This window comes from Prosopis cineraria, unplaced genomic scaffold, assembly GCF_029017545.1.
Source record: "Prosopis cineraria cultivar Desert tree isolate PC_DT_omini unplaced genomic scaffold, ASM2901754v1 PC11, whole genome shotgun sequence".
NCBI classification, from domain to species: domain Eukaryota; kingdom Viridiplantae; phylum Streptophyta; class Magnoliopsida; order Fabales; family Fabaceae; genus Prosopis; species Prosopis cineraria.
This window is the reverse complement of record NW_026555342.1, coordinates 15079639-15097380: the sequence shown is the minus strand read 5'-3', so window position 1 is coordinate 15097380 and position 17742 is coordinate 15079639. Positions and strand designations below refer to the sequence as shown.

The window sequence follows — 17742 nt, the reverse complement described above, 5'->3', positions numbered from 1 at the left end:
CCCCTTCTTGAAGAACACAAAAGGTATCACAGTTCCATGTTCTCCATTTACAAACCTGGCTAGGTAAGTATGCGCGCAGTGGAGGCAAACCATGTGGTTACTAATTCATTTATACATCAACATCATCATCTCCTCATCAATCATTCCCCAATGTATTCTAGACATATACAACATTTATATCACATACAAGTATGCTTGAAAGGAAGTAAAAATATCTCATTCAATTAACTCAATTTACAAACATGTTTGAAAGAAATAAACTACTCTTCAACAATATACAATTTTCATAAAATATGCATTATTAATCTGCATTCACAAGCATGCTTGAAAAGAAACAATAATATATAGCCAAGGTACAAGCATGCTTGACAAGATTCAAGTAACATATAATTTCTCATAATTAAATTTATGATTATTCACACTTATTATCAAATACAAAGCTTACATACATATAAAAAATCCCAAATTACCTATTTTCCTTTTGTTTTCAAGAAATTGCACCATAAGAGTCCAAGCAGTAAGAGCTCTTAATGAGAGTCTACAAAAGTTATATATATACAAAAACATTAATATCTAATTTACAACTGCTAAAAGATTAATCTAAAGTTACTCTAAGGTGACTCTAATGTTACTCAAAGCTTACCTTAAAGAACCCAAATCCTCTCTAAAATTATCTATATTCATTACTCTAATAAATATTTTTTTAATAATTTGAAAGCATGATTTTAAGTCTCTGTTCATCTCAAAACTTTATTCTTTAATCTCAAACCGTATGATAAGAGTTCTCAAATTTGATAAACAATTCATATATAGAGATTACCTTAAAATAGATCTAAATACATTATTAGAAAAATTATTCGTTAGTAAAATGATTCACAACTTTCTTTTTAAATAGATCACACCTAGACTTTTCACTGTAAAAATATAAAAATTAGGAAGATGAATAAACAGAGTTAAAAATATAGTACACTTACCTGGTCTTTCAAAATTTAAAATCACCCTTTGTAACCTACTCCCTTCGGTCTTATTTATAAGTCATTTCTACCAACCTCATCAATACTAATACAATAAAAGTATAAAGAATAATTGTCAATGAAATTTCAAATTTACCCTTCAAAATGAAAAAGGCAAAAGTACAATCAATGAATAAATTATTATTTTCAGAATTTCTCTCTCATGCTTTATCAAGTATGAGACTTTTACAGTGATAGTACAAGACTTTTACAATGACAATATGAGTCTTCTAGTGGGAATAGAGCCTTTTATAGTGAAAATGAGGCATTTACAGTGAAAAATTGAGCCTTCACCTGGGAATGAAAAATTAGAGGCAGTGTTTCACATTTTAAGAAACTTATATCCTATTAAAAGGGAATCAGACAGCATTGAAAACAACATAAAAGAAAGGCACAAAAACTGCACTTTTCCACTATGGAAAAGTGCTCCTTCTCCTTTGATTTAAATGCTCCAGCCAATAAGGAAGATAGTGGGGACAACAACACCATTTCTTTAGACTTAAATGCTCCTCCCATGTGTGAGAATGTCCACCTGAATAGCAATCAAAATGAAGAGCAACATGTTACAATCAATGAAGGAAATGGTAAGAATCTCTCTCTTTATGAAGCCCATGAATATCCCCATCTTTAGTTATTTCTTCTTTCAATGATCTAAATTATTTATGTTCAGCTGATAAGTTAGAGAACATGATTAAACAAAAACGTACAGTAAAATGGCATTAAATGGCTTCAATGATAAAAATCAACCTTTCTAGCACATGAAAGATAGCTCTCTCCCCACCCACCATCTTCATTTTATACTGTGCAAAGAAAATTATAATGCATTATTGACTAATAAATTCATAGATTTAGTTCAGTTTATAAAATGTGAAGTGATAATATTATATTGACAGAATCGTATAATCTCTCAAGTTCTACATGTTCACCCACAATCTCCGATGACAGCTTTGATAGAAGAAGACAACACTGAAACAACCAATAACACCATATGGTAATACAACACATATATGAAATATGAAGTTGAACATTAGGATGACATAACCATAAGTAGAAATCAAATGATGCTCTAATGTTGTTTCCCTTGTCACTACTAAAACAATTTAAACATTTCTCAATATCATTTTGAATTATTAAAGATTTAGAACAATTATCATGATACCAGATGCCAAAAACTTACAGGATTTTTGAAGCATATGAATCAGGCTTAGTCACACCAATCCCATCAATGTCTTTGTTAAAAGCACCAGATGCAGTATCATAGCCTACTTCAGCGCCACACACAATGGTTGGAGTACCAATGGTGGCAGAAGAATCAATAATAGGTGACTATTTCAATGCAATGACTATTGTTACAGTAGTATGGTCATGGAAGTATTGAACCTTTAACTGCCAAAGCCAACATGAACATATTTTTCAAAATAAATGTGAGGGTAAATTTCCTTGCTCATAGATACAAGCTTCTAGATATGAGAACTCTCGTGAGCTCTTAAAATATATTAGGGCGAGAGTCTAGCACTTTTGGATTACCAAATAAAACAAAAGCAGCCATTCTTATCTGAGAGTGTATATTCTTCAGGAAAAATTGAGTTGAGATAAAGAAAGTAAAAAAAATTGTCACAAGCACAAAAACAAAGTCTTGCCGTGAAACATATGCACATAAAGCTTACATCTAAACATCACAAATAAAGAAAAATGACATAATAGAGTTATCCAATATTTACCTCAAATTAGGCATGCTGCTCATTCCACAGATATCACAGCTATTGAAAAAGAATCAACTAATAATGAAGAAATGTCTCACACTAGTGCCATTCATCGTGTTTCAGATTGAAAATCAGGAAAAAATAAATCAATGACCAAGATAAAAAATGTACATGAAGAAATCAAAACCTCACCCTTGCCTCATCTCTGTTGAGATAACTTCACCGGCGACAACAATGATGATAAGGGACGAGAGAGTAAAAGCCCCCAAATAAGAAAGGGATGCTATGAGTTGGGGTTTGTGATATGCAATGGTGGCTCTGATATTAATGTCAATGGCAACGACGATAACTTTTGCAGCAAAAAATGGGCGTGAGTAGTGATGCCTCAAAGGTGGGAGTTGATGGTGCTTGAACTTTCTTTTTAGACGACAGTGTTCGAATTGAGAAAAAAATTAAGAATGAACGAAATGGTTTATGAAATGAAAAAAATATGAAATTTAACAATTGCGCCTAGGGACTATAAATTTCCTTTTTCAAGGTAAGCAACAGCATCAATCTTTTCCATTTCTATGCAGCAATTCAAAAAGAAAATTTATACCTTAGTTTGTGCTCAACTAGTATCCTGACAGTCTTAAAAACTCACCTACAGAAACTTTTGTGTTTAATGGTATCCTCACAGTTTTAAAAGCTCACCCACAGCAACTTGTATAAATTCTCATTTTTTCTACAAAAAAGGAAAAAAAGTTTATTAGATTATATGGTCTATCAAGAAATCTAACATTTGTAAACTTTTGATACAGAGACAGATATGGGACGCAACACAATTGAATCACCAGGGCAGCCACCATGTAAAAGAAGAAGGTTCTTATCAAATGAAGAACGTGTCTCCATTTACAAGATCTAATTAACTCAAGCTATCAAGGTAAACTGAACAGTATTACAACAAGAGAGATAGCTTCAGCATATTCAGTTTCAATCAGAGTCATTCAACGCATTTGGTGTCAAGTTAAGGAAATAGGGGATGCAAGCTATAGAAAGACAAACAAGTGTGGAAGAAAGGGACCTAACGTGAACATGGAACAAGTCATGGCAATTCTGGTACATCGACGGACTACTTATAGGTCTCTTACAAGTGCACTAGGTGTTAACAAGACATCACTAATCAAACTTAAAAAAAAGGAGTTTTATGGCACCACACAAGTGCAATCAAACCATATTTGAAGGAGCAAAACACGCTTGCTCGGTTGAGGTGGTGTTTATCTATGCAAGAGCAACAAAGTATACCAAATGACCCAACTTTCCAATCTATGCACAACATTATCCATATTGATAAAAAATAGTTTTACATGATAAAGAAATCTCAAACCTACTACTTGGCAGCGGGGGAGGAGCCACCACATCGAACATGTAAAAACAAGAACTATGTTGGTAAAGTTATGTTCCTAGTTACTGTGGCTAGACCTAGATTTGATGCACAAGGAAATGAAATTTTCTATGGGAAGATTGGTTTGTTCCCTTTTATTAGAAAAGAGGCAGCAAGAAGAAGGAGTGTGAACAAAAGCAGAGGTACAATGGAAACAAAACCAATCACTTCAATTACAAAAGAAGTCATGAAGTCTTTCCTTATTGACAAAGTGCTACTAGAAATCAAGGCCAAATGGCCAACATGTCATGCAAATGAAACTATTTTTGTTTAGCAAGATAATTCTCCTTGTTATATTGATAATAATGATGAGGATTTTTAGATGGCAGCAAGTGATTGTGGGTTTGATATTCGCTTGGTTTCTCAACCCCCCAACTCCCTTAATTTAAACATTTTGGATCTTGGATACTTTAGAGTAATTCAAGCACTACAATATCAAGAGGCACCTAAAACTATAGAGGACCTTGTTAGAGCTGTGGAGAATTCCTTTAAAGTTTACACATCTAAGCAATTGAATAGGATCTTCCTAACACTAAAAGCTACTATGGTTGACGTTATAAAGGACAAAGGTTCAAATAAGTACAAGCCAAGCCATTTGAAGAAGGATGTGATGGAAAGAAGGGGTGAATTGCCTAATCAACTCAAGTTTGATCCCTACCTAGTCCAAGAAGTGTTAGAACATTTAGAAGAAGTAGATGGATAGATTAGATTAAGGGGTGAATATTTTTGTGAAGCCTCAATGTTTTGGTCATTAATATCTTGTGTTACAATTTTTCATGTAAATTGCAACACATAATATTAACAGTCAATATTTTGTAGTAAATGAAGCAATTTGTGTATGAAGTGGGTAGTTTATAATTTGCCAACAATTTCTATATTGACAATGCATATTGATGCTACATATCAAATTAAAGAAGAAAAAATTCTTTAAGAATTCAAATTAACTCCACAATTATGAAAGAGCTAAATATTCAGCACTGCATATTGACACTGCATATCCATTTGTAATTTCCTAGCTACATGTAATCCCTACCATAACAGAGATGCAAAAGCTTACTAAAACAAAAAGCTTGCTAATTCAAAAACAAAACAAAACAACTCGCTAATTCAAAACATTTGCCATTAGTTTAAATATCATCATCTATCATTCTAATATAATAGAGACGCAGAAGTGGCTAAAATGTCAATACATTCATCCATCAGACTAACCAAAAAAGAAGATCATCGACATGCAACTTTAGCCTAACCAAAATAAACTAAACTATTATGCATCAGAATAAGCTTAAAGTCTGGACTAATTATACAGAACTACAGAAGGCCTAGAAATTCAATGCTAATCAGAGCATATAATGCAAAGTGTCGTACACAAATCACTTACGAGCTTTCTCTTCCTCGGTCAGATGCACATAATTTTCATTTGGAAATGGAAATTTATTCAGATCGAATGGGTGGACAATCTTCCTCTTTTTTCCTTCTCTTCCCCGGTCAGATATGCCGTTGCCGTTGCCACTGCTCACTTCTTCACTGTCCTTCGTTGCCTCTTCGTTCAAATCAAATGACTGGACTTGCTTTTGCTGCACCACCACAACGTCGAAAAAATTGGAAGACCCAAGCGAAGAATCCTTCGGACCAGGTGCCCACGAAATCTTCCGATTCAGAGACGTCACCTCTCCAGAGAAGTTGACTCGGGGTATATCTTCTTCCCCATCAAGAGAATCGTCGACTGTACAGCCCATTAGCTCATCCCATGACAGATCTTCAAATCCCTTTTTTGTTGAGCTTGAACGGTGAAGATCCATCGACATTTCAAACCACTCCTTTCACGGCGAGTTTGAGGCAGACCACGATGGAAGAGGAAAGATAGAAATGAAAGCCGATCACTGATGAGGCGAGAGCTAACGGGAAGAATGAGAGAAGCGATCGACGGCAGAGACTGAACACGGTGAGAGAGAAGCTCGACTTTAGGAGAAAGAGAGAGTAATCCACAGACACAGGCAGGCGTGAGAAATGTCATACCACTAAAGGTATTTTCAGAACTTCAATCAAAAATGTACAGTCATCAGCTCCTGGTGACTTATATTGTGGACCAGAATTACCTTCTAGAAAACGTCCAATATTGCGGACCGGAGGGAGTATGTTCTAAAATTATTGCCTTTGCTCGTGCTCGTAGAGACGCGTCCTCTCACCTCTGTCGCGCAGAACAACCCTTAGCGTGTTGTGTGTGCGAGTGTCAGGGTAGAATAAATGGGAATAAGTAGGCTTTGGGCCCACACCCAGTGGTTTCCATTTTTGTTTATTTTGTTTTAAATATATATTATATACACATACATTATATCATAAACCAATATTTATATATAGTCAGGCGTGTGTGTATGTATTATTTATTTATTATCCATTCATTCCTGCTCTCTCTTTTTTTTTATTATTATTGTTAAATTTTCACCTGAAATTAAATATTTATTATTTGTTTTATTTTGATAAATTCTCCTTTGAGAATTATTTTATTCATTTTCTAAATCCTAATCATCAATAAATGCTCAGTGATTTGCTATACTTTTAATTTTCTTTTCATACCTCAAAATTTTCTATAATTTTTTTATTATTTATAGATTAAAATTTAAAATGTTACAGTTAGCCTGAACTCGCTCGAAAAAATTTAAAATTGGGCTTAAAAAATATACTTTTTTTATATTTGGGCCAAGCCCAATCAGCATGAAAATTTTTTATTTTTTAAAAAATATATAAAATATAATAAATATTAATTAATTCTTTAAGTTTTATATCATTTTATACTAAAATATTATATATTTGAGTCCTATACATCGTTTAAGTATCAAAAAATATATTTTATATTTTTTATAAAATATAATACTTAATTTTAAAGTAAAAACTTAATTAAAAATAATTTTAAAAATAAAATTCAGATATTCCAGCATTTCAAAGCTTGAAGAAATTCAGGACAGGTTTCACTATTTAAGCTTTTTATGGAGTTGAATTTGTTTGAGTTCAGGCTTATTCCTCTACTCAAATTCTCAACTCCATTTGAAACCATAAACGTTCAGTCCAAATGTTTCAATGGCCCACAAGTATCAATTATATTTTTACCTGATGAATTGAAAAAGTTGTTTCACTCTTTTATGTCTATTTCTTTACTTCATCTAAAAATTCTCAACACTATGAATGGGAGAGGAATTAATATATGGATTAGTATAAGAGCGATAATTATTCTTCCCACCCTGATGTGAATAATAAGACTGGAAAATATAAATCTCGTTACCCATTAGTGCTTTCTTCGATAATTTTGTTTAAGTTTATTTATGTTTTCTTTTTTTGGTACAAAAAGTTTATTTGTATTAATATCAATGTTTTCGAGATCAAGCCATCTAGTTCAATCGGCATGACCGTAAATTGGCTTATGGTCTTGGCCTGATCAAGATACAAAACCAAGGAGAAAAGTGAACCAATTTCATTGAATTGAATTTTAATATATCTCATGCTATTCTTAAACTAATCCTATGTCTAATGTAAATTTTCTAGTTACTTTCCCATGAGAAAATTATGACATTTTCCTACCTCTTTTTTTTTTCCTCTTCATTTTTGAAATTATTTCTAATAATCTTGGCCTTCATTTAAAAAAAAAAAGTTAAACTTTTGGATTAATGCTCTTCCATGTACATATTGCCAAGAAGTACAAGGCTTTGTGCATAATTGAAAGTAACTAACAAGGAATAGCCACACATGCGAGTATCAAAGTTGTTTAATTCATGAGTACTAATATCTAATAGGTATAGAACAACTATCACTCCAATGTTTGCTTCATATTTAGTTTCATCATATCTAGACAAAAAAAAAAAAAAATTTCTCGGAGATAATTTCATCCAGCCAAATTAATACTCTTCGAAACCATGTAAGGACCACTGCTTATAGTCTATTATCTTATGTTTAGTTGTTGATCTATATCATCATCTTATCCTATCTGTCTACAAACAAATTAAGGGTGAAATATAACTGAACTAATATTAGATAGTGGTATCCTCTCTCATGAAAGCATCTTCCTCAAATCAAAACACAAAGAATCCTAAAAATGCATCAATAAATGAAACCAATAATCAAGCTTCTGTATATGGTATAGTCAAGCAATAAACCCTTGTTGCAAAAAGATAATAGCTACAAGGGAATAACCTTTTAATGCTTTTGAAAGAAAACTGAAATTGAAATCATGAACAAGTAAAATCCAACAAGCTATTGGGCCAACCAAAAAGCATGAGGATTATAATTAAATATAGTCAAGCACCTGAAAGAGGTACGAGGCTTTCTACATAATTGAAAGTAAATGATAAGGCAAAGCCACACCTGCAAGTAGCATAGTTACGTTCTCTAATGCATGAATACTCATATTTAGTAGATGTAGAACCGTTATTACTTCCTCGTTTGCTTCATATTTAGTTTCATCATATCTAGGCAGTAAAGCTTCGAGAAAAAAAGTATTGCAGATAATTTCATGGAACCAAATACCACATGGATATATACAAGCCTAGAGAGATGCTCATAGTATACTTCTTACTCCAACTCCATCTCTCCTCGGATGGACTTGCACATTCTTCCATCACCCACGATTCGTAGTTCCCAATCACAGTAATAGAAAATATAGCAAGTTGATTCTTATATACAATAAGCCTACCACTAGCATCAAAGTTTAATGTAGGATGAGGTGGTATCAATGTAAAAGTCAAATGAAACTATCATCAGTTCTTCACCAACATCATCTTCATTATCATCATTCATCACCGACACCACGATCCAGACTCTCCCCACACCAGAAAATAACTCCGTTAATATTGACAGGGAAAAGACGAAGACGCACTCCCAAAATCTCCCGAGCATTTATCAACTTCCATGACCCTGTACTTAATGAATACACTCCTACTAGATTATCCTCACAATCAAACCGAGTTTCATGAAATGTCACTATCTTGCAATTATTAACAATTGGACTGAACCCAAATGCATATGGACAAAACATGTGATTAATATCATCATAAATAAATCTGGGCACATGTTTGACCTCTCTAGTACCAGGATTCCACAAGAAAAGGGAAGGATTGCATGCACCATAACGATATTCAGTTCTAACACACAGCAAGCCATTGCTGCAATCGATGATCGTGGCACATGGTAAGAAATCCATCAAAGGTGAGGGCTGAACTTGAAGAATTTGCATCTCATGATTAAGCATATGTAAGTGCAAAGGATCACATCTGTAATCCCATTGCAAAAGAAGCAAAGGGTTTTCATTACTGGAATGGTGCAGGTGTTCTATGATGAAAGATGACGTCTTGATGAGATTTTTCCAATGCTTACATGCAGATTGAAATCGGATTAGGGATTTTACCGGCAGGCGTTTGAGAATGTTTCTGATGAGTTCTTCAGGAAGACATGGAATGTCGCCTTCCGCGGCCATCTGCTTCCTGCAGTAGATGAAAGGAGGGGATCCTTCGATATCAACAATTAGGGGTTGAAGGAGGCAACAGGGAAATGACAGAATCAAGTTTATTTCAAGTATCATATCCTTTAAATTTAATTTTTGTTAATTTAATATATTATATTTTTTTAAATTATCATGTGAGTCTTTTATATTATAAATATTAATTGACTCTCAAAATAGTTTAATGTGTAAAGAGTATTGATGATTTGACATGTATATATTGTTAAATAAAAATAAATTAATTTTTAAATGAGTTCAATTTTTATAAATATAATTTCTTATTATGCATTTTGTTCTCTTATTTTTTTACAAGTTTAGAGTATTTTTTTTCCTTACCTTAACAATTATGTTTTTTTAATTAATATATATAGTTACTATTAATATTCTATTATTTAAGTTAGCAAATTTTAATCGAACAATTTCATTTTTAAACAATAAAAATTAAATAGATAATTGAAGTAAATTTAAAGGACTTCATTGATAAAAATTAAATTTAAAGGATCAAAATAATAATTGAATCAACCTTAAAGATTAAAAGTTGAATTATCCCTAAAATCAATAAAAAATTGTTATGGAAAAAGGTTCTACCAAAGGGTCTAACACTGTATTTCTCGTATCCGTAACTGTAAAATATTAAATTATTATTTTTAAATAAAAAATATTTTTATTATTTATTTATACATATTCAATACTTTAGATTGTGAGTCAATATTTTAAACATTAAAATATTCTCACCATCTTTGGTTTGAAATATGTTTTTAATAGAATTTTTTTGGCAAATATAGATTTTTAGATAATCCTTATGTTAAATAGGAGCATTTTGGTTAAATTAAAAAATTAAAAACTAAACTTAACCATCAATTAATAGTTGGATATACAGAAATGGAATATCAAATATATAAGGGTAATTTATGTAACATATATTTTAGTTAAAACATATTTTCTCCATTAAAAAATGTAAGTTATTTTTTGAAAAGTTAAATATTTAAAAAATATAAGACATTTTTAATCTTTCAGGTATAATCATTATTTTTTTTAACGTATCCCTATTAATAAATAACTTTTTATTTATTATAGGGTGTTTAATAGAGATAAATATGAAAAAATAATGTTAGTTTTAAGTTAGGTAATTACTTTATTAAGAGGTAAAATTTAGTTAAAAATATTTTATATTTTTAAACAGAGATATGATAAAAAGATGGTTAGTGCATTTTACTCTATTTCAAAAGATACTTTAAGGCATGTTTTTTTAAAAATAAATTTCCTTAAATATTATCATTTTAATATTTTTTATTTCTGATATTGTTATGATTTTTTCTTTTAAAATCAAAGATTAAAATTCCTTGAAAAAAATTTTCTTATATGTTTTTAATAATAATATTTTATATATTTATTAAATATATTTTATTAGTTACTATTAACAAGATGTTTCCATTTTAGGCTGTAAATTACTTATTTTGTTTTATTTTATTTTAAAATATTCTATGATAGGTAAAAGCTAATATTTAAGATAAAATGATTAAATTTAAATGTGTGCGAGCGCGCATGTGTTTTATGAATGTATGCTAAAAGTTTTGATGCATCATATATATATATATATATATATATCATATCCGATTTATATGTTGTATCTATATATCATAGATGAGAGAAAATCTTTCGTGTTGATTGAAGAAGGGTTCGGAAATCTTTCGCATTTATATTTTCATATCTTACTGAAAAAGTAATTTTTATATTTTCAGTAAATCAGATTTTCTTTTCAGTTTCAGTAAATCTTTCCACAATAGTTCATACCCAAAATAAGAATTACATATTACATAATAAATTCTGTATTTTATTTAATATTTCAATACATTATGACTTTGTTATAAAAATCATTTAAAATTTAATTTTAGCTTATATTTATATATATGTTAGATAACCCTGTGCTTCAAATAGGTGAAAGAGATTGAGCTTGTTTGTATATTAATTCAAGAAAAAAATTTACATATTTATTTACTTTTTATTCAAACAATGTAAAGAAATTATATTCTGCACAAAAAAAAAGTAGTTATATTTTTTGTATTCATAATTGTAACAAATTTTAAAAACTAACCAGTAATTAATAAAATAAATTTTGATATATTGGGTAATGGGAAAATAACTTTTAGATTAAAATATATAGGGATAATAACGGATTTTTAAATTGTGAAAAAATATTTATTATTTTATGAAAAATAACAAGTTGTTAAAATGAATTATATAATTATATAATTAAAATACACGAGTTTCATGATAATAAATTTGGGAATAAATCATGTTATCTCCATGTAATTTATTCCGCTGGAGCACTATAGTTCTACGATGCATTCTAGAGTTTATTCTTTATATTTTTAATATGTACATGACAACAATTTTTAACATAATTTATGTGAAAAGAATTAGTTGTTTTTAATTTTAATTGTTACTGGTAACAAAATTTTAAAGCACAATAGATTGTTAACATATTCTAACTAGTGGCATAGAAATATATATTTAGTCTTATATACTTAATATATAAATAAATTATATATTTTTTTTATTTTCTAAACACGAAAATCATCCTTAATGCATGAGAAATAAAAAAATGAAAGAACTAATATATTTAGCCTTTTATATTTAATACGTTTATTTCTAATGAAATCAAAACATGCAAATTTTTTATAAATTATTTGTTCTATAAACAATTATGTATTAATATTAATAACAGATTAAAATTCACTAACCTTGATTTGATTAGATAAAAATATATTCAATATATAAGTCTTGTTTTAAAAAATGTAGTTATTTTTTTATTTTTCATAGGTATAAAAAATATAGTTATTTATTAACAAGCGGTTAGTTATAGTTTACGCCTTATAAATACTATTTCTTCTTTTATACAACTATCAATAGTTATTCAATATTCATCTTCTATCTATCTATTAATTTCTAATTCTAATATCCTGTTTTAACTTTCTCGTACATGGGAAGCATATTAAATCTGGTTTATTGATATTCTCCATGCCATTTCTTGACAATTTTAAATTTTTGAGGTCTCGTGCAAATGTGATGCATTTATTCGAGTAAATGCAATGCTATTTCTTTACTTCATTTAAAAATTCTTAATACTATAAATGGGGAAGGAATTATCATATAGATTGGTATAAGTGGGATAATTATTCTTCCCACCCTCATAGGAATGATATATAAGACTAGAAAATTCAAATCCCATGTTACCCATTTGCAATTTCATGGATACTGCGTTCAAGTTTATTCCTATTAATAATTTAATACCATGTCACTCACTCACCAATTTCATTGAATTTTGGAATATCTCATGCTCTTCTTGAACTTTTCCTATGCCCCCTATAAATTTTCGAATTACTTCCCACGAGTGATTGCAAAAATATTACGGCCCTCTTATCTTGGCCATAGTTCTAAATGTGGGTTTTCCAAAGCTCTAGACTCTAGCATGAGAATGTGCCAGATTTTTTTTTATTTTTTTTGAATGAAAGATGATCCATTATTCAACAAGAGATTACAGATAAAGCTGAAGCTAAAACTAACTCAACAGCTTCTCATTATCTGCGACTTTTCTAGGGGAAAAAAAATGGCGGTTGATTAATAGTGTGGAAATCACCAAACCTATCAGAAGCATTAGCCAGGTAGTAAGCACAAAAATTAGCTTCACAATAAACGAAATCAAGAGATACATCCCGATTGAATGGGCCAGGTTTTAACGAGTGCAATGTAACAATGAACAAAATGGTTAGAATTGAGGGTTTTTGTTGTTGACTTGTCATCCTATGTGTTTGCAAATAAAGGGTGAAATATAACTAAAATAACATCAGATAGTGGTATCCTCTCATGAAAGCATCTTCCTCAGATCAAAACAAAAAAAATATCCCAAGAATGCATCACTGATTAAACTAGAATCAAGTTTCCATGGGAGTCAAGCAGTTAACCCTTGCTGCAAAAGCTTTTGTTTTGTTTTGTTTTGTTTTTGGATACAATTGCAAAAAACATATTAGCTTACGTGTGAAGAACTACGTCTGCACGGGAATACTTTTTAATGGTTTTCATGATAAATCTGACAAATATGACTTTTGAAAGAAAACTGAACAGCCTGATATCATGAAAAGGTCAAATACAACTCAACAAGTTATTAGGCCAAAAACAAAAACAATACAACAGGCTAAAAAATCTGGTGCCAAGTATCCCTGCATTCACCGTTCTACACTACCTCTGTAAAAGCCATTAGGATTACAAATACAGTCAGCTCATCAAAATTATGATGGATTTAGTACCACCAGAAATCCTAAACCAAATATGCAAAGCAATGATTAAGATTCAGGATCAATGCTCTTCCATGTGCTATTGCCGAGAGTTAAGGGGCTTTCAGAATAATTGAAATTAACATAGATAAATGAAATGACACGATGAGGAAAAAAATGAACACTTGCAGTAAAATAAACTAAATTGTGTTGGATTTATTTCCACTGGAAGTCCTTGAACAAATCACATCTTCAAAGAAATGATCAAGATTTTGGAATGGGGATATGTTGCCAATGTCACAAGAACACTAAATACAACCTGAAAATATAAACACAACAAATACAAGAAGTTAGAAACGTCTAGTACTAAGTATCAACACTCACCATTCTACATATATTATATTGTGTTGGATTCATTTCCAAAAGAAGTCCTTGAACAGAGAAAATTCGGAAAGTAATAATTGAGATTTAGCATCACGGCTCTTCAATATGGATGTTGCCAAGGGGTATCACAAAGCAAATGAAACATGTGTAGATAATTACATCTGCAATAGAATCAGTGGTGGAGGAGAAAAATCGGAATTGTAGTTAAGAGTGTTAATAGTATAGAAAGTCCCATAAAAGTTAAGAATGCGTGGAATAATATTGTTGGGTATGAAATCTCTGCCATCATCAATTGCTATGTATTATTTCACAGCGTTGAAGAGAAGACTGTGTTTCACAAAAGAAAGTAAAGTACCAGGAGGTAAGGATGAAAATAATATGCTACGAAAAGTGCTATTAAAGTGTGAGCAATGATCGAGATTTTGGAATGCTGATATGTTGCCAATGTTGAAAGAAAACTAAACACAACCTGGTAATATAGACAAGTCAAATACAAGAAGCTAGAAACATCTGGTACTGAGTATCTACATTCTAGATAGATTCTCTAAAGGGCATCAAGTGAAAATAATCTAAATCATTCTTGATGAAGTCATCAAGCCTCTGCAATGTGGATGCTGCCAAGAGGTACGAGACTTTCTACATGATTGCAAACAATTGAAACCTGATATCCACGTCTGAAGGTAGCAAATGTCTCCAATTCATGAGCATTAAGATTCAACCGACATATAGGAAATTCAAAACATTTAACAGGCGGATGATCATCTTTGCAGATTATTTCATCAAACCAAACACCGTATGGAACCAAATTTAAAATGGTGCTGACAGAATATATCTTACTCCAACCCTTTCTCTTCCCGGATTCACCTATACCTTCTTCCATCACCCACAAATCAATCACAAAAGATTCATTGTTCTCACTCTTTGCACAAGAAAACAGAGCAAGTTTGTTCTCATACACAGTGAGGCTACGACGTGAATCAAAGCCAAATAAAGCAGGTGATGGTTGTGCCAATGTAAAAATAGCACCATTTACGGTGATAGTTGGAAAATCAAGCAATACACCCTCCATGTTAACAACATTTATTTCCTTCCATGACCCTGTGCTTAATGGATACACCTCGACCTTGTAATTATAGTACAACATCACTATCTTGTAATCATTAACAATAGGACTGAACCCAAATCCTACGTAATAATAGCGGCTACGATTCTTAATAGGGCGGGGAACCGGTCTGGCTTCTCTAGTGGCAGGATTCCACAACAAAAGGGAAGGAAGAACCTGATATTCATTGTCAATTCGAGCGAAGAGCGAACCGTTGCTGGAACCGATGATAACAAGACAAGATTTATGTACTTAGCTTTATATATTTAATATACTTTTATCCACTTAAATTAAGAAATGTTGACTTTAATATGTTAATAGCATTAATAACAATGATTTATTATAGAATAAATAATTTATAAAAGATACACATGTCTTGATTTAATTAAAAACAAATACATTAAGTATATAAGACTAGGTATATAAGTTTTTCTCTTTATAAATTATGTGCAAGTAATTAATTTATATTAATTATTTATTATCTATTTGTATAATATCATATTATATGCTATTTTTCTTTTATTGTTATATCTTCCTTCTCACCGTAGCATATATGAGCATTGGTATTCGTCCCATAGTGTACTTTGGGGGTGGAATATAATTCTATAGCACTAATTAAATAAGGCATGGAGTTTTATTTATAAATATAAGTAATGTAATTTTATAAATTCTATCTAATTAATTATTTATATTATCTATTCATGTGATATTATTATAGGCTATTTTCTTTTATCATCACCTCACAAACTGCGTATAGTATTAATCCTTGCTGTATACGTGGGCAAAACAAATCTTATCTTTATGGCAAACAATTGTATTTGGGGAGAAATCCTATCCTAGTTTTATACTAAATTAGGCAAAGTAAAATGACATTAATATTGAAATAACTATGTTTCAATCTTCTAATGTTTTAAACCATGTGTAGTAAACACAGGTGTCGTGGAGAAAACTATGCATTACACGGCAGGAGATTTCCAGTCTCAAGAGCAATAACAGCCAAAATGAATGGAAGTATGAAAATAAAGTCTCAAAATTGATCATTTATTATATTTAAGTTTCAAACAAATTTTTTTAAAAATAAATTATAAATATTAATTCAAAAAATTATAAATAAAAATCCTAATTATAAATTGAGAGTTAGCGTATTTAAAATTTAATTTGTTATTTTCAATTAAAATTTGTTTGTTTATAAGTGTTCGGATGAATATTTATAATTAATTTTGCAGAAAAATTTATTGGAAACTTATCTGTTATAAATTCAATATTTTGAGATATTAATGTCATTCCCCTCTAATCAATCTAGAGAACTCAAAAGCGCACTTGATAAACAAGCTTGCAATCTGTGGACGCTCCGAGTTTATAAAACTCCGGATCTAGGCGGGCGCTCCATTTCTTTGGTTGCCTGTTTTTCCAAGCATTTTCCCAAAAACTGGAATAAGAAATTGCACAAGAATTTTATTTTGCTAATCATGAGGAACAATCATTATGAAAATGACAATTAAAGACCCTCTAAAGATATTAATTCTAATTAAGGGCTATAAAATTTTAAAATTTCAATTAAAAACAGGATAAAAAAATATATTTTGTTTTAAATGTTTTTGAGATTCACTAACGTGAAATAGTATTCACTAACATCACTTAAGGATTCACTAACCCCACTATAAAAAATTATTAATATATATTGTAAAAAACATAAAATCTCACTTTGAAATTGATTGTTTAATAAAAAGTGTTAGTTGAGAATTTACTACTCGACTTGAGAAAATTTTTAACATATATTGTGAAAAAATAAATCTCACTAAAGAATCAATTGTTTAAAAAAAGTAACTTACCAAATTGAGATCCACTAACGTGAGGTAAAATTCATTAACACTACTTGATAATTTACTAACCCAACATAAAAAAATTACTAACGTATATTATAAAAACAACATAATTGAAATTTTAAAATAATTGAATTTTTTTTTCAAGGACTTTAAGACAAACTCTATTTTTTTAATCCCAATCATGATCCTTAATTGAAATTTTAAAATTTTATAATTCTTGATTGAAATTAATGTTCTTAAAAGATCATTAATTATCATTTTTCCATAATCATTCATCTTCGCTGTCAAATAACTTGAATGTGTGTCCAAGGTCCACAATCGTCACTTTCAATGGCTAGCAATTTTATGCTTTTTCATTTTAGCAAACATTTTTGGGGGATGTTATTTCAATATATTTTCTTCATTAAAAAATATAAAATATTTTTACAATATTTGTATATTTAAAAATAAAAAATATTTTTAGTGTTTCAAAATAAAATTAATGCGCTTTTACAAAAAATATTCTTAACAGATAAGTCACTTTATATTTATT

At 30.2% G+C, this 17742-nt stretch overlaps 3 protein-coding genes across 5 annotated transcripts; all 3 read right to left on the bottom strand.

Annotated features, from left to right (window-relative positions):
- Positions 1–1134: 1134 nt before the first annotated feature.
- On the bottom strand, positions 1135–6218 carry LOC129287196 (uncharacterized). 3 transcript variants are annotated; one of them, XR_008587618.1, is made up of 4 exons: positions 5518–6206; positions 2191–3440; positions 1761–1813; positions 1135–1545 (listed from the first exon to the last, which is right to left on the bottom strand). XR_008587618.1 is itself a non-coding variant. In XM_054923385.1 (4 exons), exons 1-3 carry the CDS (start codon positions 5942–5944, stop codon positions 1804–1806), a joined length of 522 nt encoding a protein of 173 aa, XP_054779360.1. In that variant the 5' UTR covers positions 5945–6218; the 3' UTR covers positions 1135–1545; positions 1761–1803. The 3 variants fall into 3 exon arrangements, 2 of the variants coding, with proteins under 2 accessions (XP_054779360.1, XP_054779359.1); XM_054923385.1 differs by having other exon boundaries at positions 2191–2275; positions 5518–6218; XM_054923384.1 differs by lacking the exon at positions 1761–1813 and having other exon boundaries at positions 2191–2275; positions 5518–6215.
- A 2698-nt stretch (positions 6219–8916) lies between these two features.
- LOC129286181 (F-box protein At3g08750-like) lies at positions 8917–9600 on the bottom strand. The gene has a single exon (XM_054922198.1). It carries the CDS (start codon positions 9598–9600, stop codon positions 8917–8919), a length of 684 nt encoding a protein of 227 aa, XP_054778173.1.
- A 5274-nt stretch (positions 9601–14874) lies between these two features.
- LOC129286179 (uncharacterized) lies at positions 14875–15935 on the bottom strand. The gene is made up of 2 exons (XM_054922197.1): positions 15928–15935; positions 14875–15601 (listed from the first exon to the last, which is right to left on the bottom strand). Exons 1-2 carry the CDS (start codon positions 15933–15935, stop codon positions 14875–14877), a joined length of 735 nt encoding a protein of 244 aa, XP_054778172.1.
- Positions 15936–17742: the final 1807 nt, after the last annotated feature.